The following is a 16,029-nucleotide window of genomic DNA, read 5'->3' on the forward strand; positions in this document are numbered from 1 at the left end:
GACGCACGCGCGCAGCATGCGCCCCTCACCGTGGTCCCTTGGGTCAGGTCGCAACACTCTAGTTGCAGCTAGTTCCGCGACACTCGCGGCTGCGGTGGCCGTGTAGAGCTTCGAGCTTCGCCGCAGATCCGTGTCGAGCTTTCAGCTTCGCAGGGGAGGTCACGACGTAGAGGCAGCCTCAAGTCCTCAACGTGGGCGGAGGCGCAGATGCGGCGTCAGCCTCGCGGCCTCGCCCGTAGCGCAGCACGGCCCACGTCTCGGGCAGGAGCGCGGCGAGCGCGGCCAGCACCTGGCGTAAGTTGCCATGGCCGTTCGGGAGGCCGAGAAAGTTGCGTTTGGATGTACGGACAGGCGGCGTGAATGGCAGGCATGACGGAGTGGTAGTTTAAAGTAACGGTTCCTCCTTAGATGCTATTTCACATAATGACAAATTTTTTATGGTATTTTTCAGATATGATGATCTCTCGATGCTATAGAATTAATTTTCCCATCGATTTTTCCCGCACAATGGCCAACAGCTGCGTTCTGCGCACCCCATGGGTTTCTTGCTGAATGAGTGGATGATCTCAGTCCTTTGAAACGGAGTATGTTCAGGCGACTAAGACGAATCAGAAGGTACGCAATCATCCACTGGACGAGGCCTCGATGCGAGGGTTAGGGTCAACTTGATCCGGTGAAAGATACGAGATCGTCCTTTCCAGGGCTCGTCCGTGCAAAAAGAAATGGTGGATGCATGCATCGGTTCGTCACATGCATTTCTCTGGGACAGGGAGGCCATATGCTTGTCATGTCGTTGCTCACAAGAACCAGCAACACACAGTTGGTGAAAAGCGAAAGGGGAGGCAAAGTGCATGAAGCCATGAGCAAACGCAACCATCATGTGAATCGTGCCAATGCGTGCCGAGTTGAAATATCACGTGAATGAAATCCGACTCACTGCTCGACAGCAACACGCAGCCGCTGTAGCTTGGAGTCAATGATCTCTATCGTCAGGTAGCCAAGTGATCCTGGAAAAGAATCATACTCATTAGAGGGAGAAAGCATCAAATGCAGATGTGCCATAAAGCCTCAAACTCAGAGAAAACTGAACAAAGAGTAAATCACTCCAGTTTTGATAACTGAAGGCAATTTCACAGCTCAAACAAACTGGACATGTTAAACTCAATCCAGTTGAGACAAGAACCGACTGTACATTCAGCACATGGATCAGTCAGCTTGATACTTCACATGGTTGCAGAGCTTCCATAGCTAACTACAAGCCCTGAATTATGTACCCGCATACACTTCCACACATACAATTAAGGAAGTGATCAGCTGGATGGATCTCACTGCAAGCAGCAAACCAAATTGCCACGTCAGGAAACGGGAAAAACAAGGCCTTTCTTTTGTACAGACCAATTCACACCAAAACCTCGTGGTTAATTCTCCCTTTACTCGGATTGGTTGCGCCATTTGAGCATTTAGATACAACTCATCTACATCCCAATTCAAGGGCAGCTAAAACCTAAGATACCATGAGCAGCTTGCATACAATAACCGGTGGATCTACTGACAGCATCCTCCACTTTGGTTTGCATTCTCCTGCTTCTGCTTTAGAGTGTTCCTCTTGACAACTGAAGAACCTTCCTCCAAGAGGCTTGGAACCTCAAGAATCTGCATTAGATCAGCACAAGGAATTTACATTTCCCAAAAGTGGCAGCACCGTTGCACCATTGCACCAACAATGAAGAGGTAACAAAGACAATTTCCACCAACAAGTAAATGATGTACTGCAAAACACTGTTTAAGCAAAATGATAATCTGACATTCAACATACTAATCAGACTGCATACTTGTATCTTGCTTAAAATTGAGTAAAATGATTGTTTTTAATAAAAATACTACATATTCAGAAGGAGCTAAATGAGATTCCTAGCACACTGTTGATAATCAAATAAATAACTCTTCAAGCATTGGAGCTTTTCCTCTGGGAGTACATCAGAAGAACTGCGTTGCATAAAGTCATGAATCCAGCAAACAAATGATACATTATTAAGGATTAAGGCACATAATCTGTGGGTTTCTTCAAACAATACCGTGGGCAGAAAGCAGTGCATCTCCGTGCTTCAAAGATATAGCGCATGCACCCATGCGTTTATGCGGCATAACCAACATTTTTTTATATGAAAACGGTACTCTATGTAACTGAAGACATAAGCAAAGCACAAGCAACCATGTGCAGAGCTTGCACAGTGCACTTGCATCCATAAGGAATAATTATACCACATCTAGTCAAATCATCTGGGAGGTTCCCTTAAGTATGTTCCTTGTTGGTGCAACAGTGCTGCCCAGTGCCATACATAAGTTATGCACAATTAATTGGTTGATCGAAACTCAGCAGGTGAGAAACTAAGACTTCATATTCCTACATGAAACATTATGATCCATAACAAATAAACAAACGAGTCATCCCTGAGAAATGGAAAAAATTCTGATAAAAGAGAAGGCAGAGAAGAAAAGAGAAAATATTTGTTCAGAACAACGCAGATCATTGATTCTTCTTACTACCCCTTAAAATTGGACCTCCATTGATTATGCAAACTTGGAGGTATAAAGTCACAGCTCCTCAAGTTTAGGTACTCAATACTAGACCTATGCCCTGTGCAAATCCGGGGACCTATGGTGCACACTGCTCCTAAAAGAACACAGGAATGGATAACCAGTCACTGCAAATACGGTGATTACTACTGCAATGAGCATATCCGACGAATGTCACAAGCAATAGCAAATTTAGAAATCCAACCATTTCAGGAAGAAACATCTGATAACAGAAACAAATGAAGTTAAATCGCTGCAACAGGAGTAATTCTACATTTTCCAGAACCTGGCAATAGGATGGTTGGATAACAGGTCATCTGTTGTATTTGATAAAGGAATGCTAAATGCCAAAAGGATGCAATTCAGAAGCATATGGCCATAATAGCTTTGCCTTTTTTTATGAAAGAGTAAGGTTTTATTGCACTAGATACTAGTGCACATAATTGATTCATAAATCATAATTTTACAAGTCTACCGGAATTCTTAGAAGGTGAATCTTGAAAGGTATCAAGGGCCAAGATGTAAGCTTTTGGTATTAAGTATCTTTCTGGTTTGTGCAGATATACCTTTAATGCAAGCTCTTCAAAACATTTCTCCACGTTCTCTCTTGTTTTGGCACTACTTTCGAGAAACAGACAGCCGTATTCTTGTGCTAAGGCAAGACCTTCTTCTCTTGTCACCACTCTGTCCTCATCCTACAAGGTAGAATCATCAACCTTTGTCACTTCATCTTGTATACTGATTCTTTCAAAAAGTGTAATGTTGCCCCAATGGTGCATAAGTCATATGGTTTTATTACCCAATACTACCAACATTCTATTATTACAACAAATGTTACCTACTGGGATAGGTAGAACAATAAAAAACTTTCGCTTACTGAAAGGGAACAGTGTTTACATGAAATAAGAATGATTTATGAAGAGGAAAATGTATACCTTGTCCACTTTATTTCCAACAAGCATTTTGACGCAATCTTTATTTGTTGAGTGCATCTCTATTTCCTTGGTCCACACATCAGCCAAATTCGTGAAACTCTCCCTCTTGGTGACGTCGTAAACTATCAGAAGTTAACATTCTTTTAAGTCATCATGCAACATTTTGGTTTCGCAGAATAAAATAACGATGGTTATAAGGTTCAAACACATTAATGATTCCTTGGATTTTCATTGCTACTGATCATAATATTGCATTTAAGCGCTGATCTTGAAAAGTTAAACCATATCCAATTCCCTAAATATAGCCACCAAATGCTTAGTTGACACATTATCGAAGTGAGGTGCCACCCAAGCTGTAAGACAAATTTAATAGTCTGGCGATGACCGATGACATGGAAAAGTTTACAGTGCTCCTATAAGAAAATATTTACATGAATCAACGTTAGGAATGGGCTGTTTACAAGGTTTTTTTTATGGTCCTGTTTGCAAGCTAAGTTATAGCTAATCAGGAATAGTATCACTTATCACAATACTGGAAAGGATCCACCCATATGCTGGCTAACATTGAAGTTCAAGACAAGAGCTCAAGTTGAGATGTTCGGCAAATAAATTTGTGGTACAAAGTCACTGAGATTTGGCACCGAAAGATCCTAGATAGCAACATATTTTGAGGGATCCCCTTGAAATTTGATAGTCTTGTCAGTTACATATATATTAACCATAGTAATTGCACGAGATCAGAGTGTGCACAAAATTTGAGCGGTAAACATGATCTAGCATTTTATGGCACAATTTAATCATGTGACTAACCTAAACAGACAATAAACTTACTGGAAAATGGGCATAAAAACACTCTAAACTCTAACTTCAGAAATGATAAATGGTTGAAGCTTTTTAATCAGTGATGCACTGTGCACTGTTGTATATGTATCTTGAGAGAGATCAAGTTACCTAGAATGATCCCATGAGCACCCCTGTAGTAAGAACTGGTAATTGTCCTAAACCTCTCCTGGCCAGCTGCAAAATCAGTGAAATAAAATATCTCTAGAGAACTTGAATAGGATAAGATCGACAATCAATACATCCATAATATCAGGATGCTTTGAAAAGAAAGAAACGGTTGCCCTTGCTGCACAAGGTAGCAACTAACAAACATGTTAGGACCATTATCAGAAACAGGAACAAAACTTACCAGTGTCCCATATTGTCAGTTTCAGTTTCTTCCCACCCACAGTAAGAAATTTGATTTTAAAATCCACCCCTGCCAAAAAGTAAAAAGGAAAACTAAATTCAGAAAAGCAGAACAAAAAGATCAGGGGCTGCTATGACTGGACTACCTTTATGGCTAAAAATGTACTGTCATGTGAAGGGGCTTTTCTAGCAAGGTAGTTTGTGCTACACCTTTTAAAGAGCATCAATTGAACTGTGTTGAATTCTGGACTATTTACCAGATGTTTAAGGAGTATCCACAACTTGTATTGATAGGATAAACATGTAGCTGTTAGGAAAAAAGAATTAGGAATCGCTTTTTTCTTCAAACTACTTAAGTGAAAAACCATACGCTCTACTGTATTCTGAGTGAAGATATAGGAGGTTTGCCTGCATTATCAACTTCAAAAGCATTTTGGCTTTTTTTTAATCCATGTGGGAAAAAACCCCATCAGACATGCATTTCAACCTTGTTCACAATTCATGCTTTTGGAAACTACAGGAGATAATCCATCCCGAGGAGCATTTAGAAGCAATTGGTTATTTTTCTTGTCAGCTAGTGATCGAGTCATTATCAGACTCGCAAAAAAAAACAAGTCATTATCAGACTTCTGTTCTATAATCCCCACAGTTTTCCTCATTATTACTAGCCCCTGAAAACGGAGCAGATTTGTATGCTTGGTTGATGGTTCCACCCAGACCATACTTTCAAAGTTCCAACTTAGATACCCGCACTTGTTCCTCTAAATGGATCAGTGGAAACACAGATGCAGGTGGAACCAGCAAGCAGTATATTAGCCTTGTTTTATGTTGTGCACAATAACACAGAAAAGCTACTTCCACAGATGGATGTTTCAGTGTGTGGTGATCCCTCTACCCCCCGTCCCGAAATAAAATTGAAATAGCTATTCACAACGAACGCAAACACATTACATTATTCTGTAAGCAGCGACACGCCCCAACAGTAACCTCCTGATCTACGCTTGAGACAAAACATGCTGCTGTCGTGTTCTCTAATCGGGACAAGCAAGGAAGCGACCGTGCTTCTTACAGGGGTCACGCAACGGCGAGATCCATCGGGGGGCAGGAACGACGGAGGAGCCGACGCGCACGTACCTATGGTGGGCGTGATGTCCTCGTCGATGTGGGCCGCGGAGACGAAGCTGACGAGGAGGCTGCTCTTGCCGACAGCCGAGTCCCCGATGAGCAGGACCTTGAAGGAGCAGTCGTAGCTGCTCGCCGGCGACGACGCCATGCCTCCGACGACAGCGCGGTGACCAGAGAGCTTGGATCGAATCGCGGGCGAAGCAAAGCAAAGCACCCGGGAATGGCGGGGGCGGGTGGGTTGGTGCGGGAAGGGGAAGGTGGCCGAACGCCGATAGGAATAAAGGGAGGGAGAGGGAGGGGAAGGGATCGATCGATGGCGGAAGGGAAGGCGAAGCGAAACGCGAAAGCGAAACGGGGGTGGCGGGCGAGGGGAGCGGCGTCAGGTGGACTCCTTTCAGTTACGGTTGACGCCTAGGCGGAGGGAGCCGGGCGGGCTGCGTGGCGGACAGCGGCGCGGGGCAAAGGGCCACATGGCGCGCGCCGGGGGTGGTGGGGCACTGGAGCCGTCGAGCGGATCGCCGCGCCGCGCAGTCTCGCCCGCGCTTCGGTGCTTGTCCTGGCGTGGCGCCACCGCGCGGCGCGACGTCGCGAGAGGCTGCGGCCTGCGGGCGCGGCGGCCGACCGAGCTGGGCGGCCGCAACGGAATACGCTCCGAATGTCCCAAGGACGCGAGTGTTCTGCGTGCCGCGCCGCGCCGCGATGCCCGGATGCGCCACGTTCCGATACGGGGTACGACGGCGGCGCCTGTGGCATGTGGGAGTGGAGTGCCGCATTGTCTCACTCGGCCACCGCCCCGCTCGGCACCGGGCTAGCCGCTAGTCACGGACTCACGGGGACGTGGGCAAACGGCCGAGCAGGAATCTGCTGCAGAACTCGAGTGTTCGTCGCGGCAGGACACCGATCAATCGGGGTCGATGTCTAATCTAACCCCAGGAGTCCAGGACATCGATCAAAGTTTGATCCGAGCTAGTATTAATTTTCTTGCGCAAGTTAATAACCTTCTCTCTCTTCTTCAGGCGAAACCATTTTTGCAAGCAGACATCACTTATGGGCTGAAAGCGAAAAGCAGCTTAGTGGCCCATCATGTCGATAACCCAATACGAGAAGGGCCGAGCATATACAATTCCACTATTCCAGGCACAGCAACGCAAACGACGGTGAGGTCAACTAGCTGTTCTCTGGGGAAGGAGATCAGGAGAGTACATGGACGCTGTCTACAGGCCTATAGCTTATTGATCACACCAGCTCCTGTGCAGCATGGTTTATTTGCTTCCGGTTTCCCTCTTGGCTTGTTCTCAAACTCTGGAGCATGCAGCTGGACCGCCCCTCGTCTGCCGGGTGTTGTAGGAACTGCAACCCGGGCACTTGTGCGCCAAAATGTGGAACTGCACGTTCGATGTCATTCCACAATCGTTGCAGAGGATCCATATCTGAAGGGGAAAAGGGCCGAACAAAACTGATGAGCGCGGCTGGTTGATCTGAAAGAAGAACCCAAGGGGACAGAGAGCCTCCTCTCTCTGAGAAGGAAGTGCCCTTACCATCTTCTTCTGACAAATTGCCGGCATCGGGGAGGCTGCAACCTGAACGAGGGGTCACTTGGATGGTGCTATATTACATTACGGGATAAGCTGCGTCATGGAGGGCAGGAAGCTGTACCTCTTGATCAAGCTTTCGCCATATGTCAGACATGTCGCAAGCAGACCTCAAGCAAACCGGGCACGAGAACCTGGGAAAATCAGCAGGTTGGCGTCGTAGTACATCAGGTTTCGGAAATGCATCAGGTAAGTCCTTGTCTGAAGTGGAGCGGGGGCTTACTGCTGATGAGCTCTCATCTCGTACAGGCATTGCAGATGAATCGTGTGTCCACAATGGAGCACGCTGACAGCTTTCGTCGAGTCGAATAGATACTGTGTGTGATAGAAACTGGTTAGGGATGATTTATCTGCACAGTTTGTAGAGTACTAAAGACGCTCTCTTTGAAAAAAAACATTCTTTTGCGAAGATTTTTGGATTACGAATGTTCACCTCAAAGCATACAGGGCAGTTATGATGCATTGCTCCGTCCACGCAACGATGAGAATCCTTCAGCTGATAGGTATAGCAACATCCTATCATAGAACCAGCCCCACAAATAGTACACAATTTAATATGAACATTAAATCAGGACTTGTCAAAATGCTTAGTTCAAACCAATTGTACCGCATTTCCCACAGTGATAGAAGTTCTCTGCACCACCAGTTCTGTAAAATAATGATAGCTTAAGACTGATAGGAGAAAACAAAAGGCGAATATTTCAGAAAGCTTGTTGCGTCTATGCAGATGTTACACTACTTGCCTACATATGCCACATCCATCACAGTGAAATTGGTTCTTTGATACCTGAAACACCAGGGAAGAAATACTTCTGAAATGGCATATTCAAAATAGCTTCTGTTTTTTCATCAACTTGACAGAATTCAAATTATAAGCTTACATCGTCATCAAAGAAGTTGCATTTTGCACAGAAGTATTTACCAAAACATGCTCCACAATTTGAACAATCTTGATGTACCTGTCAACAAAGGAAATGATTTCCATGTGATGCACAGCTGACGCTGACGGCACCTGAAAAACACTATTCCTGCTTTGTCTGGTGCACTTACATCCTGTTCTTTATTGCAGAGAGAGCAGATAACCTGTCATGTCCAAGAGAAAAGGTAGAGTAGTAGGAGTAATATCACTATATATGCCAGAGGAGTGATTCAGACGATTTAGAGTGCAAACAAAGGGACAGTGATTGATAATTCCATATCCATAATCCAAATGTGTCGAAGAACAAACTATATCTGTATCTACTCGTGCAAATTGGTTTACGCTAGGCTTACACCATATTATTTTTTGGTTTATAATGCGAATATAGGTTGTTTTGCAGTCTCCTTTAGTAGACCAGGCTAAGAACCATGTCACTGACCAGCTTGATCTCGTGGCGAGGAACCACGTGGCGTTCGTGGTTATTGACCTCCAGTGAATCCTGCAAAGAGGAAATCAGGCCAACACGACAGAGGGTGAATGACACTTGAATTCTGCATGAATCAACTCGAAACAGAGCAGAATTCAGCGAATACAGTGCGAAGTCCTGACCTTGGCTTCATTGTGACAGTGCCTGCAATCAAATATCTCGCCACAGCACGGCGCCCTTATCTTGCATTTCCTCTTGTAGTGCACGCACCTGGCGTCCAGGGGAACAAATAAACAAGAAAGAAAATGATCGCAAGCAACTTAAATGGATCGATCGCAGAGAAAGAGAACAGAGCCATGAGAACGTTGGGGGTTACCCGTATTGCACTGGGCCGGTGTCCGCGTCCATTCCGTGCTGCCTTTTCCTCTCTGTTTTACCTCAGACAAAAGGTTCGCCAACAAATTCCAAGCTCTGCTTCTCTTCGGTCTTCTCGGAGCTTCACCTTGTCTGCGTCAACTTCACGACCGCGTCGTCGGCGTCGCCGAGCACCAAGCACGAGATGGATGAGACACTGAAGGAAGACGAGCAGAGAGAGAGAGATAGAAGGAGAGGCGCCGGGGCAGAGCAGAGCGGGAGCAGCCGTTCGCACCTCCACCGCTCGAGAAGCCGGAGAGAAAGAAACAACAAAATAAAGCCATGTCCGTGCGTGCGCACAAGGTCACACGATTCACGAACACTTTGCAGGCACACGAGGCACCGTCCCACGCGCAACGCAACGATAATTCCACCCGTACCTGCGTGACCACCGGCCTAGCACGAGCAGGGGCGGCGGCACCGACGCGTCCCCCTCCCAGGCGGTTCCTTGCTCTTCGGTGAAGGCTTCCCGAGCCGCCGTGCTGCCAATGTCACTCCGCACGCACGGCACGGCAGACAAGGTGAAGCTTTAAATAGGCAGGCGTGCAAGGTTTGCCTCGGCGCCTCAAAGAAACAGCGGGGGCGTTGCGGTTGCGTCGCTCTCGGTGGGGCTTGACCTTTATGTGACTCAGTAATATAAAGAGAGTACGGGAAGTGGCCGCGCGCGCGGGTACCAGGGAGACGGGCACCTCCGTGCTAACATGCAAACACTTAACCAAAGATTATCTCATACATTAGGGGCACCTTTGACCATGCTTTATCTTGAGCATCACTGTTCTTAGCCAGTCTTTTTCCTCGCCGAGAGAAGCAACTCTTTGCTTTCGGGCAGCGGAAGCGACGTGCACGTACGTTTTCTCTCGTAGAGCTAGAGGCAGCTTCATCTTAATCAACACACGAGCGGCCTAATTAAGCTTTATTTTGACCCGCGAACCAGCGGATCCAAATCTACCGCCAGGTCCTGAGAACGTGCACTTGACATGCTCTCGGACCAACTCGATAAGCTTTTGCGATTTGTTAACCCTGTTCTAGGTCGTAGATTGGAGACAGCGTGAAAGGAATGCGTTGCCCGCCTCGCATTTCCCTTGTCCTCGTGTTACTTGAGACTATATCCAATGTTTGACTGACCGGCTCAAAGAGTTGAGGCACGAGGCATTTCAAATTCGATCAAGCTGGTGCCGGTTTCACCGTAAACAATTAACGCGGGTTGCAGGGTGGCTTATGGGTAAACCAAACTTGACAGCGCCATATCATGGTGAGAATAGACAGGAGGAATATAAATCGTAAGAGCGCACAGTAGATCAAGATGGACCATAGTTTCTGTAAAACAGTATGTATTTGTTGTGCCCACCGTTATTACCTGAAAAAAATGTGTGCCATTTCGAAAATGATTGCAATGGACAAAGGTTATAATATTTAATATTACTATTTTTTTCTAAAAAAATATAGGATTTCAGCTCTAATAAAATCATATCGACATCACAACAATCTCGATGCCCACAATCACCTCGGCTCGTCAAAGTCGAACAAACCGTTAGTCTCGTAAGAGTCCACTTGCTCGAAAAACTTGAAAATATTCCATTGAGTTATTTCGGTTGCCAAATGTTATTGTGGTTCTCTAGGTTAATCTTGTATTGAGAACATGATTTTTATACAGGAAGTTAATCGGATTATAAGCCAGTTTATTTTCTCTGCTCAAGCATCTTAGTTCATGTCATCTCATGGAATCGCTTACAAACTGTCAATAGCATAGCTTATTAGAAATTAGAATTAGCGAATTACCCTAGATTCTGGAATGTTATCAAACAAGTCCTTGAACGGCATGAGCTTGCATCAAATTCGTGCTAATATTATGCCAATGGTTCAATTTGCCACGCACATTTTCCTCTTCTTTGTTGCGAAAAGGAAAAAAAAATGACATCTACATGGCACGGGTGAATATATCCTCCTTGGACACGATATCGGCCATCAGTTTTCGATCCAACGCTGTGGGTTCATGCACAATACAGTTTCCACCGTGATGCTTTTTTGCGACCGTGGTCACCCGGCTGCGGGCTAGGTTTTTTTCCGCCCAGCTTGTAGCCCTCGACCCAAAGCCGCCGCCAAGAGGGTTTCTCTTTTGCTCACCATCTCGGAGTCGGACGCTCGCCGGCCCAATCCCAAGCAGTCCTCGCCGCAGATGGCAGTTCCCGGCGGCCGCAACGGCCTCAGGGATGACGACGACGACATCGCTGAGCACGCCGAGGCCTTCGGTGGCGTCTCCGATGACGAGGAGGTGCCTCCCCACCTCCGCGCCCTCGCCAACGCCGCCCAGACCGGTGACGTCGCCGCGCTCCTTGCCGCCCTCGGTACTGGCTTGATCCGGCCCGTTCTCTTGCGATCCTTGAATACTGGAAAACTTCTAGGGCTCTGTGGACACTTGATTAGATTTGTGTACACGTTTTTGCATAGGTTGTTTATTATGGACGCGTAGTTTAGGAATTTCAAGTTGCTGAGTTGTGCTTCCGGAATCACATCGCATCCGTGAAATTGCATTTATTTTCACTACTCAGGTCTCAGTTTGCGTGGTATAGCTTCAAATTTGGTGCTTTTTTTGTACAGTTCGCTTACTGCTGTATGAGTGTATAGCCTGATAGCCATGTGGCATGTACAGACGTGGATGAGGCTTGTGCGTGCAAATTTCCCAATGTGTCTATGTGGACCAGCTTGTGTGTTGCCTGAATTTTCTCAAATGCTGCATATCATTGCTGCGATGAATGAGTTTGAGATGAGCCTTTGGGGCTTGGGAAATGCACTTCTGTTCATTTGTTTGTGTTCCATGACTATTCATCTTTGGGTTATCTCAGAGGTCAGAGCAAAATGCTATTGTGGTTCCACAGCACTTGAATTGAATGCAGCTCTGCATATAGAAGCACTACATGGTTACATGCTTAGTGTAATGCTGGTGAAGCTAAGCATACCTCTCTCTCTCTCTCTCTCTCTCTTTTATCATACTATCATCCTATCCAGGGAAAAAATTGCAGCTTCGTTTTGTGCAAGTGTGTGACTAAAATTGCATTTATATTTGAAGGGTCCTTGCCGTTGGTTTAGGTTCTTTGCCAGCCAATAAAAATGTTGAACGGGTATAGCTTGTTTGTGTATCTATTGCCTTGATGTTTGTTATGTACTTGTTTGGTTGACATGCTATAGGCATCTCCATGGACTTCTTTTTATCGTCTCTGTTGGATAGCTCTGGTTCTTATTTTGTTTTGTTCGATCTCTGTATGCTTTGCTTCAGAACTTCCACGAATGCATGATTAGTCCTGATTCGGTCATTTAATATCTCTCCATCTACCCTCTTAACATAATATTATACTGTTATAATTTTCAGATGGTCAAATCTCACCATTTGAGTTACCATGCTATATATATGCTAAACATCAGAGTGTGTCAGTACATGTTAGCTGTATTTATTCAGAAGTCTTGTTCCTAAATCCAATGTATTCCTACACTCAACTTTCCTTCGCTGTATCAAAGTTGGCTGCTCTGTCTTCTAGTGTTTTCATCCATTTACTTAAGTGTACATGGCAACAGAAAAAAATCTGTGTATATTTGGTTCTTACTGTCTGTGGAGCTCTTCACTTAGACTGGAATGTTTTTTATTTATGCAGATAATCATGATGGCAGTATTGATGTTCCAGTTGAAGATGGTGATACTTTGCTTCACCTAGCATGCTTATACGGTCATCTCCCTTGTGTGCAGGTTGCATTTTTTATCTTGTTTCTTGCTCCCTTCAATTGTTGATTTGATTTGTAACTAACTGTGGCCACCTTGTCAGCTACTGTTGGAACGTGGAGCTAGCTTGGAATGCAAAGATGAAGAAGGTGCAATCCCTCTTCACGATGCTTGTGCTGGAGGTATGTATTTGTGGACATACAAGGATCTCCATGCTTGTAGTCATCATGCTATTTTGTTTTCTTATTGAGCTATATTTTTGGGGTACAGGCTTCACTGAGATGGTCCAATATATTCTGAACTTTGCTGCTAACAAGGATGGTTGCGTAGTGCGAATGCTCAACACTGTGGATTCTGAAGGCGATACAGTAAATTCGTGAACCTTTCCGACTGATATTTTCAGTTATACACCATCAACATGAAAATTAAAATTCTGCATCTACCTTATGCAGCCGCTCCACCATGCTGCTAGAGGGGAACATTTGGATGTTGTCAAGCTTTTGCTCGAGGCCGGGGCATCCCCCAAGAAGGAGAACACGTATGGGCAGACACCCGCTGATATGGCTGACCAAGACACTGAAGTCCGAGGCCTGTTGACTGCCAAGCAAATTGAGGCAAGCACACACATGAGTGATGATTAAGTCTGTGGAATCCTTAGTTGAAACTGGTAGTGTGGAGTAGTAGTCGTAATATACCGCTGTCTTATCCGCTATCCAATCTTCATCAAACCTGGAGTAATATTGTAGCCAGAATTTTAATGGAGGGATTAGTTACATGATCGATGCTCCTTTTCCATATTGTTGCATTATATGAAAGATATATTTGAACACCCGTTGATTTTGTTGTTGTATTCCTTGATTGTTCCACAGCGTCTTCTAAGTTTCTTTGAGAACGAAATATATTTCTTACACCATGACTAAAGTTGAATTGCTTTGTTACTTACTGGAATGTAACTAAGTCGTAATGGGTTAGATTAAATTGATTTCAAGTAATGTGATGTGTGATTCATAAGATTACAGATTAGTAGATTACTGCTTGGACTGTTGCTTGGTGGAAATAGTTATCATTTTGGTAGGAACTTGTGGGTCGCAATAGGTATCATCCATCGGAAATGCTCCCGGAGGCCGGAGCGCGTCCGATCTGCCAGTTGCAGTTCCGAAGCAAGTCAAATGAAAGCGTGTTTTCTCTGTGCAGCTCCGATGGCGTCTCGCCGTCTCGGACACAGTTTCTCGTATAGGAGGGTTGGAGCCAGAGTCGGAGTCGGCCCCCGTTGGCGTCGTTATAACGCGAACAATCCATCGACAAATGATCGCGTCCCGCATCTCTTCCGTTCACCCTCCCTTCCACCACCTTGTCACCGACTTTAGGTCGCCACTCTCCCGATCGCGATCATGGCGGCGGTGCACCAGCGCCTCTCCTTCCCGGTCGCTCCACCCCATCCGCGCCGGGGCAGCCACGGTCCTCGCCGCGACATTCCGCCGCAGGTCTGCCGCTACTGGAAGTCCGGTCACTGCAGCCGGAACCCCTGCCGGTTCCTCCATGCGGACGTGCCCCCGCCGCCGGCGCGGACAGCTAAGAAGCCCAACAACACCTGGGTCAACCCGTCCTGCGTCGCCAAGCCCAAGCTTCCACTAGATGCGGTGCCGCCGCCGCCGTCGGTGCTGCCACCCAAGCGCCTCTGCGGCGGCGAGGAGCTCGCGGGTTGGTGCGTCGGCGACGGCTTCCGTGGCGTCGCGCAGCTCAAGGGCCACGCCAAGGCGGTCACCGGCGTCGCTGTGCCGGAAGGGTCTGACAAGCTATTCTCCGGCAGCATGGACGGCACTGTGCGCGTCTGGGACGGCAGCACCGGGCAGTGCGTCCACGTCGCGCCGATGCAAGAAGGGGAGGTGGCGAGCCTGGTTTCCGTCGGCCCGTGGGTGGTCGTCGGGGTGCGCGGCGCCGTCAAGGCCCTCCACACCGGAACCGGGAAGGAGCTCCTTCTGCGAGGACCCGCTGCCTCCACGCTGGTCACCGCCTTGCTCGTCGAGGACGACGAGCACCTCTTCGCCGGCACGGAGGACGGCGTCATCTACATGTGGAGGATGAACCAAGCCCAGCAATGCTTGGACGAGGTCGCCGCGTTCCGGGGGCACGAGAAGGCCGTGGCGTCGCTGGCGCAAGGAAAGGGCACGCTTAACACCGGCTCGGCAGACGGCAGCATTAGGGCCTGGGACCTCGAGAGCCGCCGGTGCGTCTGCACCCTCACCGCCCACGCCTCGGCAGTGATCGCGTTGCTGTGCTGGGAACAGTTCCTGCTCTCGTCGTCCGATGACGGCACCGTTAAGGTCTGGCGCGCGAAGCCGGACCGCGACGACCTCGACCTCGAGGTGCACTACGTCCACAGCGAAGGGGAACGCGTGGCCGCCATCGATGGAACGTACGATCCGGACAAGAAGCCCGTCCTGATGGTGTCGCGCGGCGATGGCGTTGTGCGTGTCTACGACCTCCCGTCGATGAAGAACAGAGGGCAGATTCGCTGCAGCGGCGAGGCCAGGACCGTATACCTCAGGTCGCCCGGCGTCGTCTTCACCGGAGATGCGTCCGGCGAGGTCAGAGTGGTGAAGTGGACGCCACGCGCTGAAGCTGAAGCATGAATTATTTGAAAGTTTGGACTGTACCTGTGCATAATCTTTTGAGGCGAACAATCACTACTGCCAATATTTGCTTGTAAGCCGGTGTGTATGTAAGACCCAGCAAGTTGATCCTCTGCTTGTTACTGTCTTAATGAGAAACAACAGAGATGTTACGGTTATTTTTGGACTTTGTGACGGTTTTTTTTTTTGAGGTGTAACGGGGGGGAGAGAAGAGTCCCCACCAAATTTCATTTATAGGAGCTTATGCAAGCTCATTAAACCCACTAGTTCAGCAATTTTACAAACTTTGTGACGTTAGTACACCACATTGCTGAATTGCTGATAATGGATGCGATGGCTATCCTTTTTTCTGGCCCAAGCTAACTCCGTTGTGCTTGCCTATGGGCTTTTTTGACCCACAGTATGCGCCAGATGTTCTCTAGGAGAGCGAATTGTTTTCCTTTTTTCCCTTGTATAGAACTGGAAAGACGACGGTCGACGGCTAGTGCTACTGTTACAAGAGAA

At 47.1% G+C, this 16,029-nt stretch overlaps 4 protein-coding genes across 5 annotated transcripts; 2 read left to right on the plus strand and 2 right to left on the minus strand.

The window, feature by feature from the left end:
- Nucleotides 1-1,128: 1,128 nt before the first annotated feature.
- LOC101768267 (ras-related protein RABC2a) lies at nt 1,129-6,298 on the minus strand. The gene is made up of 6 exons (XM_004985666.4): nt 5,838-6,298; nt 4,705-4,773; nt 4,464-4,529; nt 3,513-3,634; nt 3,144-3,272; nt 1,129-1,653 (listed from the first exon to the last, which is right to left on the minus strand). The coding sequence occupies exons 1-6, from the start codon at nt 5,974-5,976 to the stop codon at nt 1,546-1,548; spliced, it is 633 nt and encodes a 210-aa protein (XP_004985723.2). The 5' UTR covers nt 5,977-6,298; the 3' UTR covers nt 1,129-1,545.
- A 538-nt stretch (nt 6,299-6,836) lies between these two features.
- LOC101768671 (E3 ubiquitin-protein ligase RZFP34) lies at nt 6,837-9,720 on the minus strand. 2 transcript variants are annotated; one of them, XM_012843132.2, is made up of 13 exons: nt 9,561-9,720; nt 9,143-9,282; nt 8,949-9,036; nt 8,779-8,838; nt 8,471-8,503; nt 8,302-8,379; nt 8,164-8,207; nt 8,028-8,068; nt 7,854-7,936; nt 7,644-7,735; nt 7,485-7,554; nt 7,367-7,408; nt 6,837-7,258 (listed from the first exon to the last, which is right to left on the minus strand). In XM_012843132.2, the coding sequence occupies exons 2-13, from the start codon at nt 9,172-9,174 to the stop codon at nt 7,124-7,126; spliced, it is 798 nt and encodes a 265-aa protein (XP_012698586.1). In that variant the 5' UTR covers nt 9,175-9,282; nt 9,561-9,720; the 3' UTR covers nt 6,837-7,123. The 2 variants fall into 2 exon arrangements, with proteins under 2 accessions (XP_012698586.1, XP_012698587.1); XM_012843133.2 differs by having other exon boundaries at nt 9,143-9,273; nt 9,561-9,708.
- A 1,512-nt stretch (nt 9,721-11,232) lies between these two features.
- LOC101769888 (tankyrase-1) lies at nt 11,233-13,789 on the plus strand. Its single transcript, XM_004985671.4, has 5 exons — nt 11,233-11,525; nt 12,828-12,919; nt 12,996-13,074; nt 13,163-13,260; nt 13,345-13,789. Exons 1-5 carry the CDS (start codon nt 11,357-11,359, stop codon nt 13,531-13,533), a joined length of 627 nt encoding a protein of 208 aa, XP_004985728.1. The 5' UTR covers nt 11,233-11,356; the 3' UTR covers nt 13,534-13,789.
- Nucleotides 13,790-14,112: 323 nt separating this feature from the next.
- On the plus strand, nt 14,113-15,683 carry LOC101756504 (zinc finger CCCH domain-containing protein 48). The gene has a single exon (XM_004987118.2). The coding sequence runs from the start codon at nt 14,284-14,286 to the stop codon at nt 15,523-15,525; it is 1,242 nt and encodes a 413-aa protein (XP_004987175.1). The 5' UTR covers nt 14,113-14,283; the 3' UTR covers nt 15,526-15,683.
- The last annotated feature ends 346 nt before the right edge of the window (nt 15,684-16,029 follow it).

Source organism: Setaria italica, chromosome IX (assembly GCF_000263155.2).
Source record: "Setaria italica strain Yugu1 chromosome IX, Setaria_italica_v2.0, whole genome shotgun sequence".
Classification (NCBI taxonomy): domain Eukaryota; kingdom Viridiplantae; phylum Streptophyta; class Magnoliopsida; order Poales; family Poaceae; genus Setaria; species Setaria italica.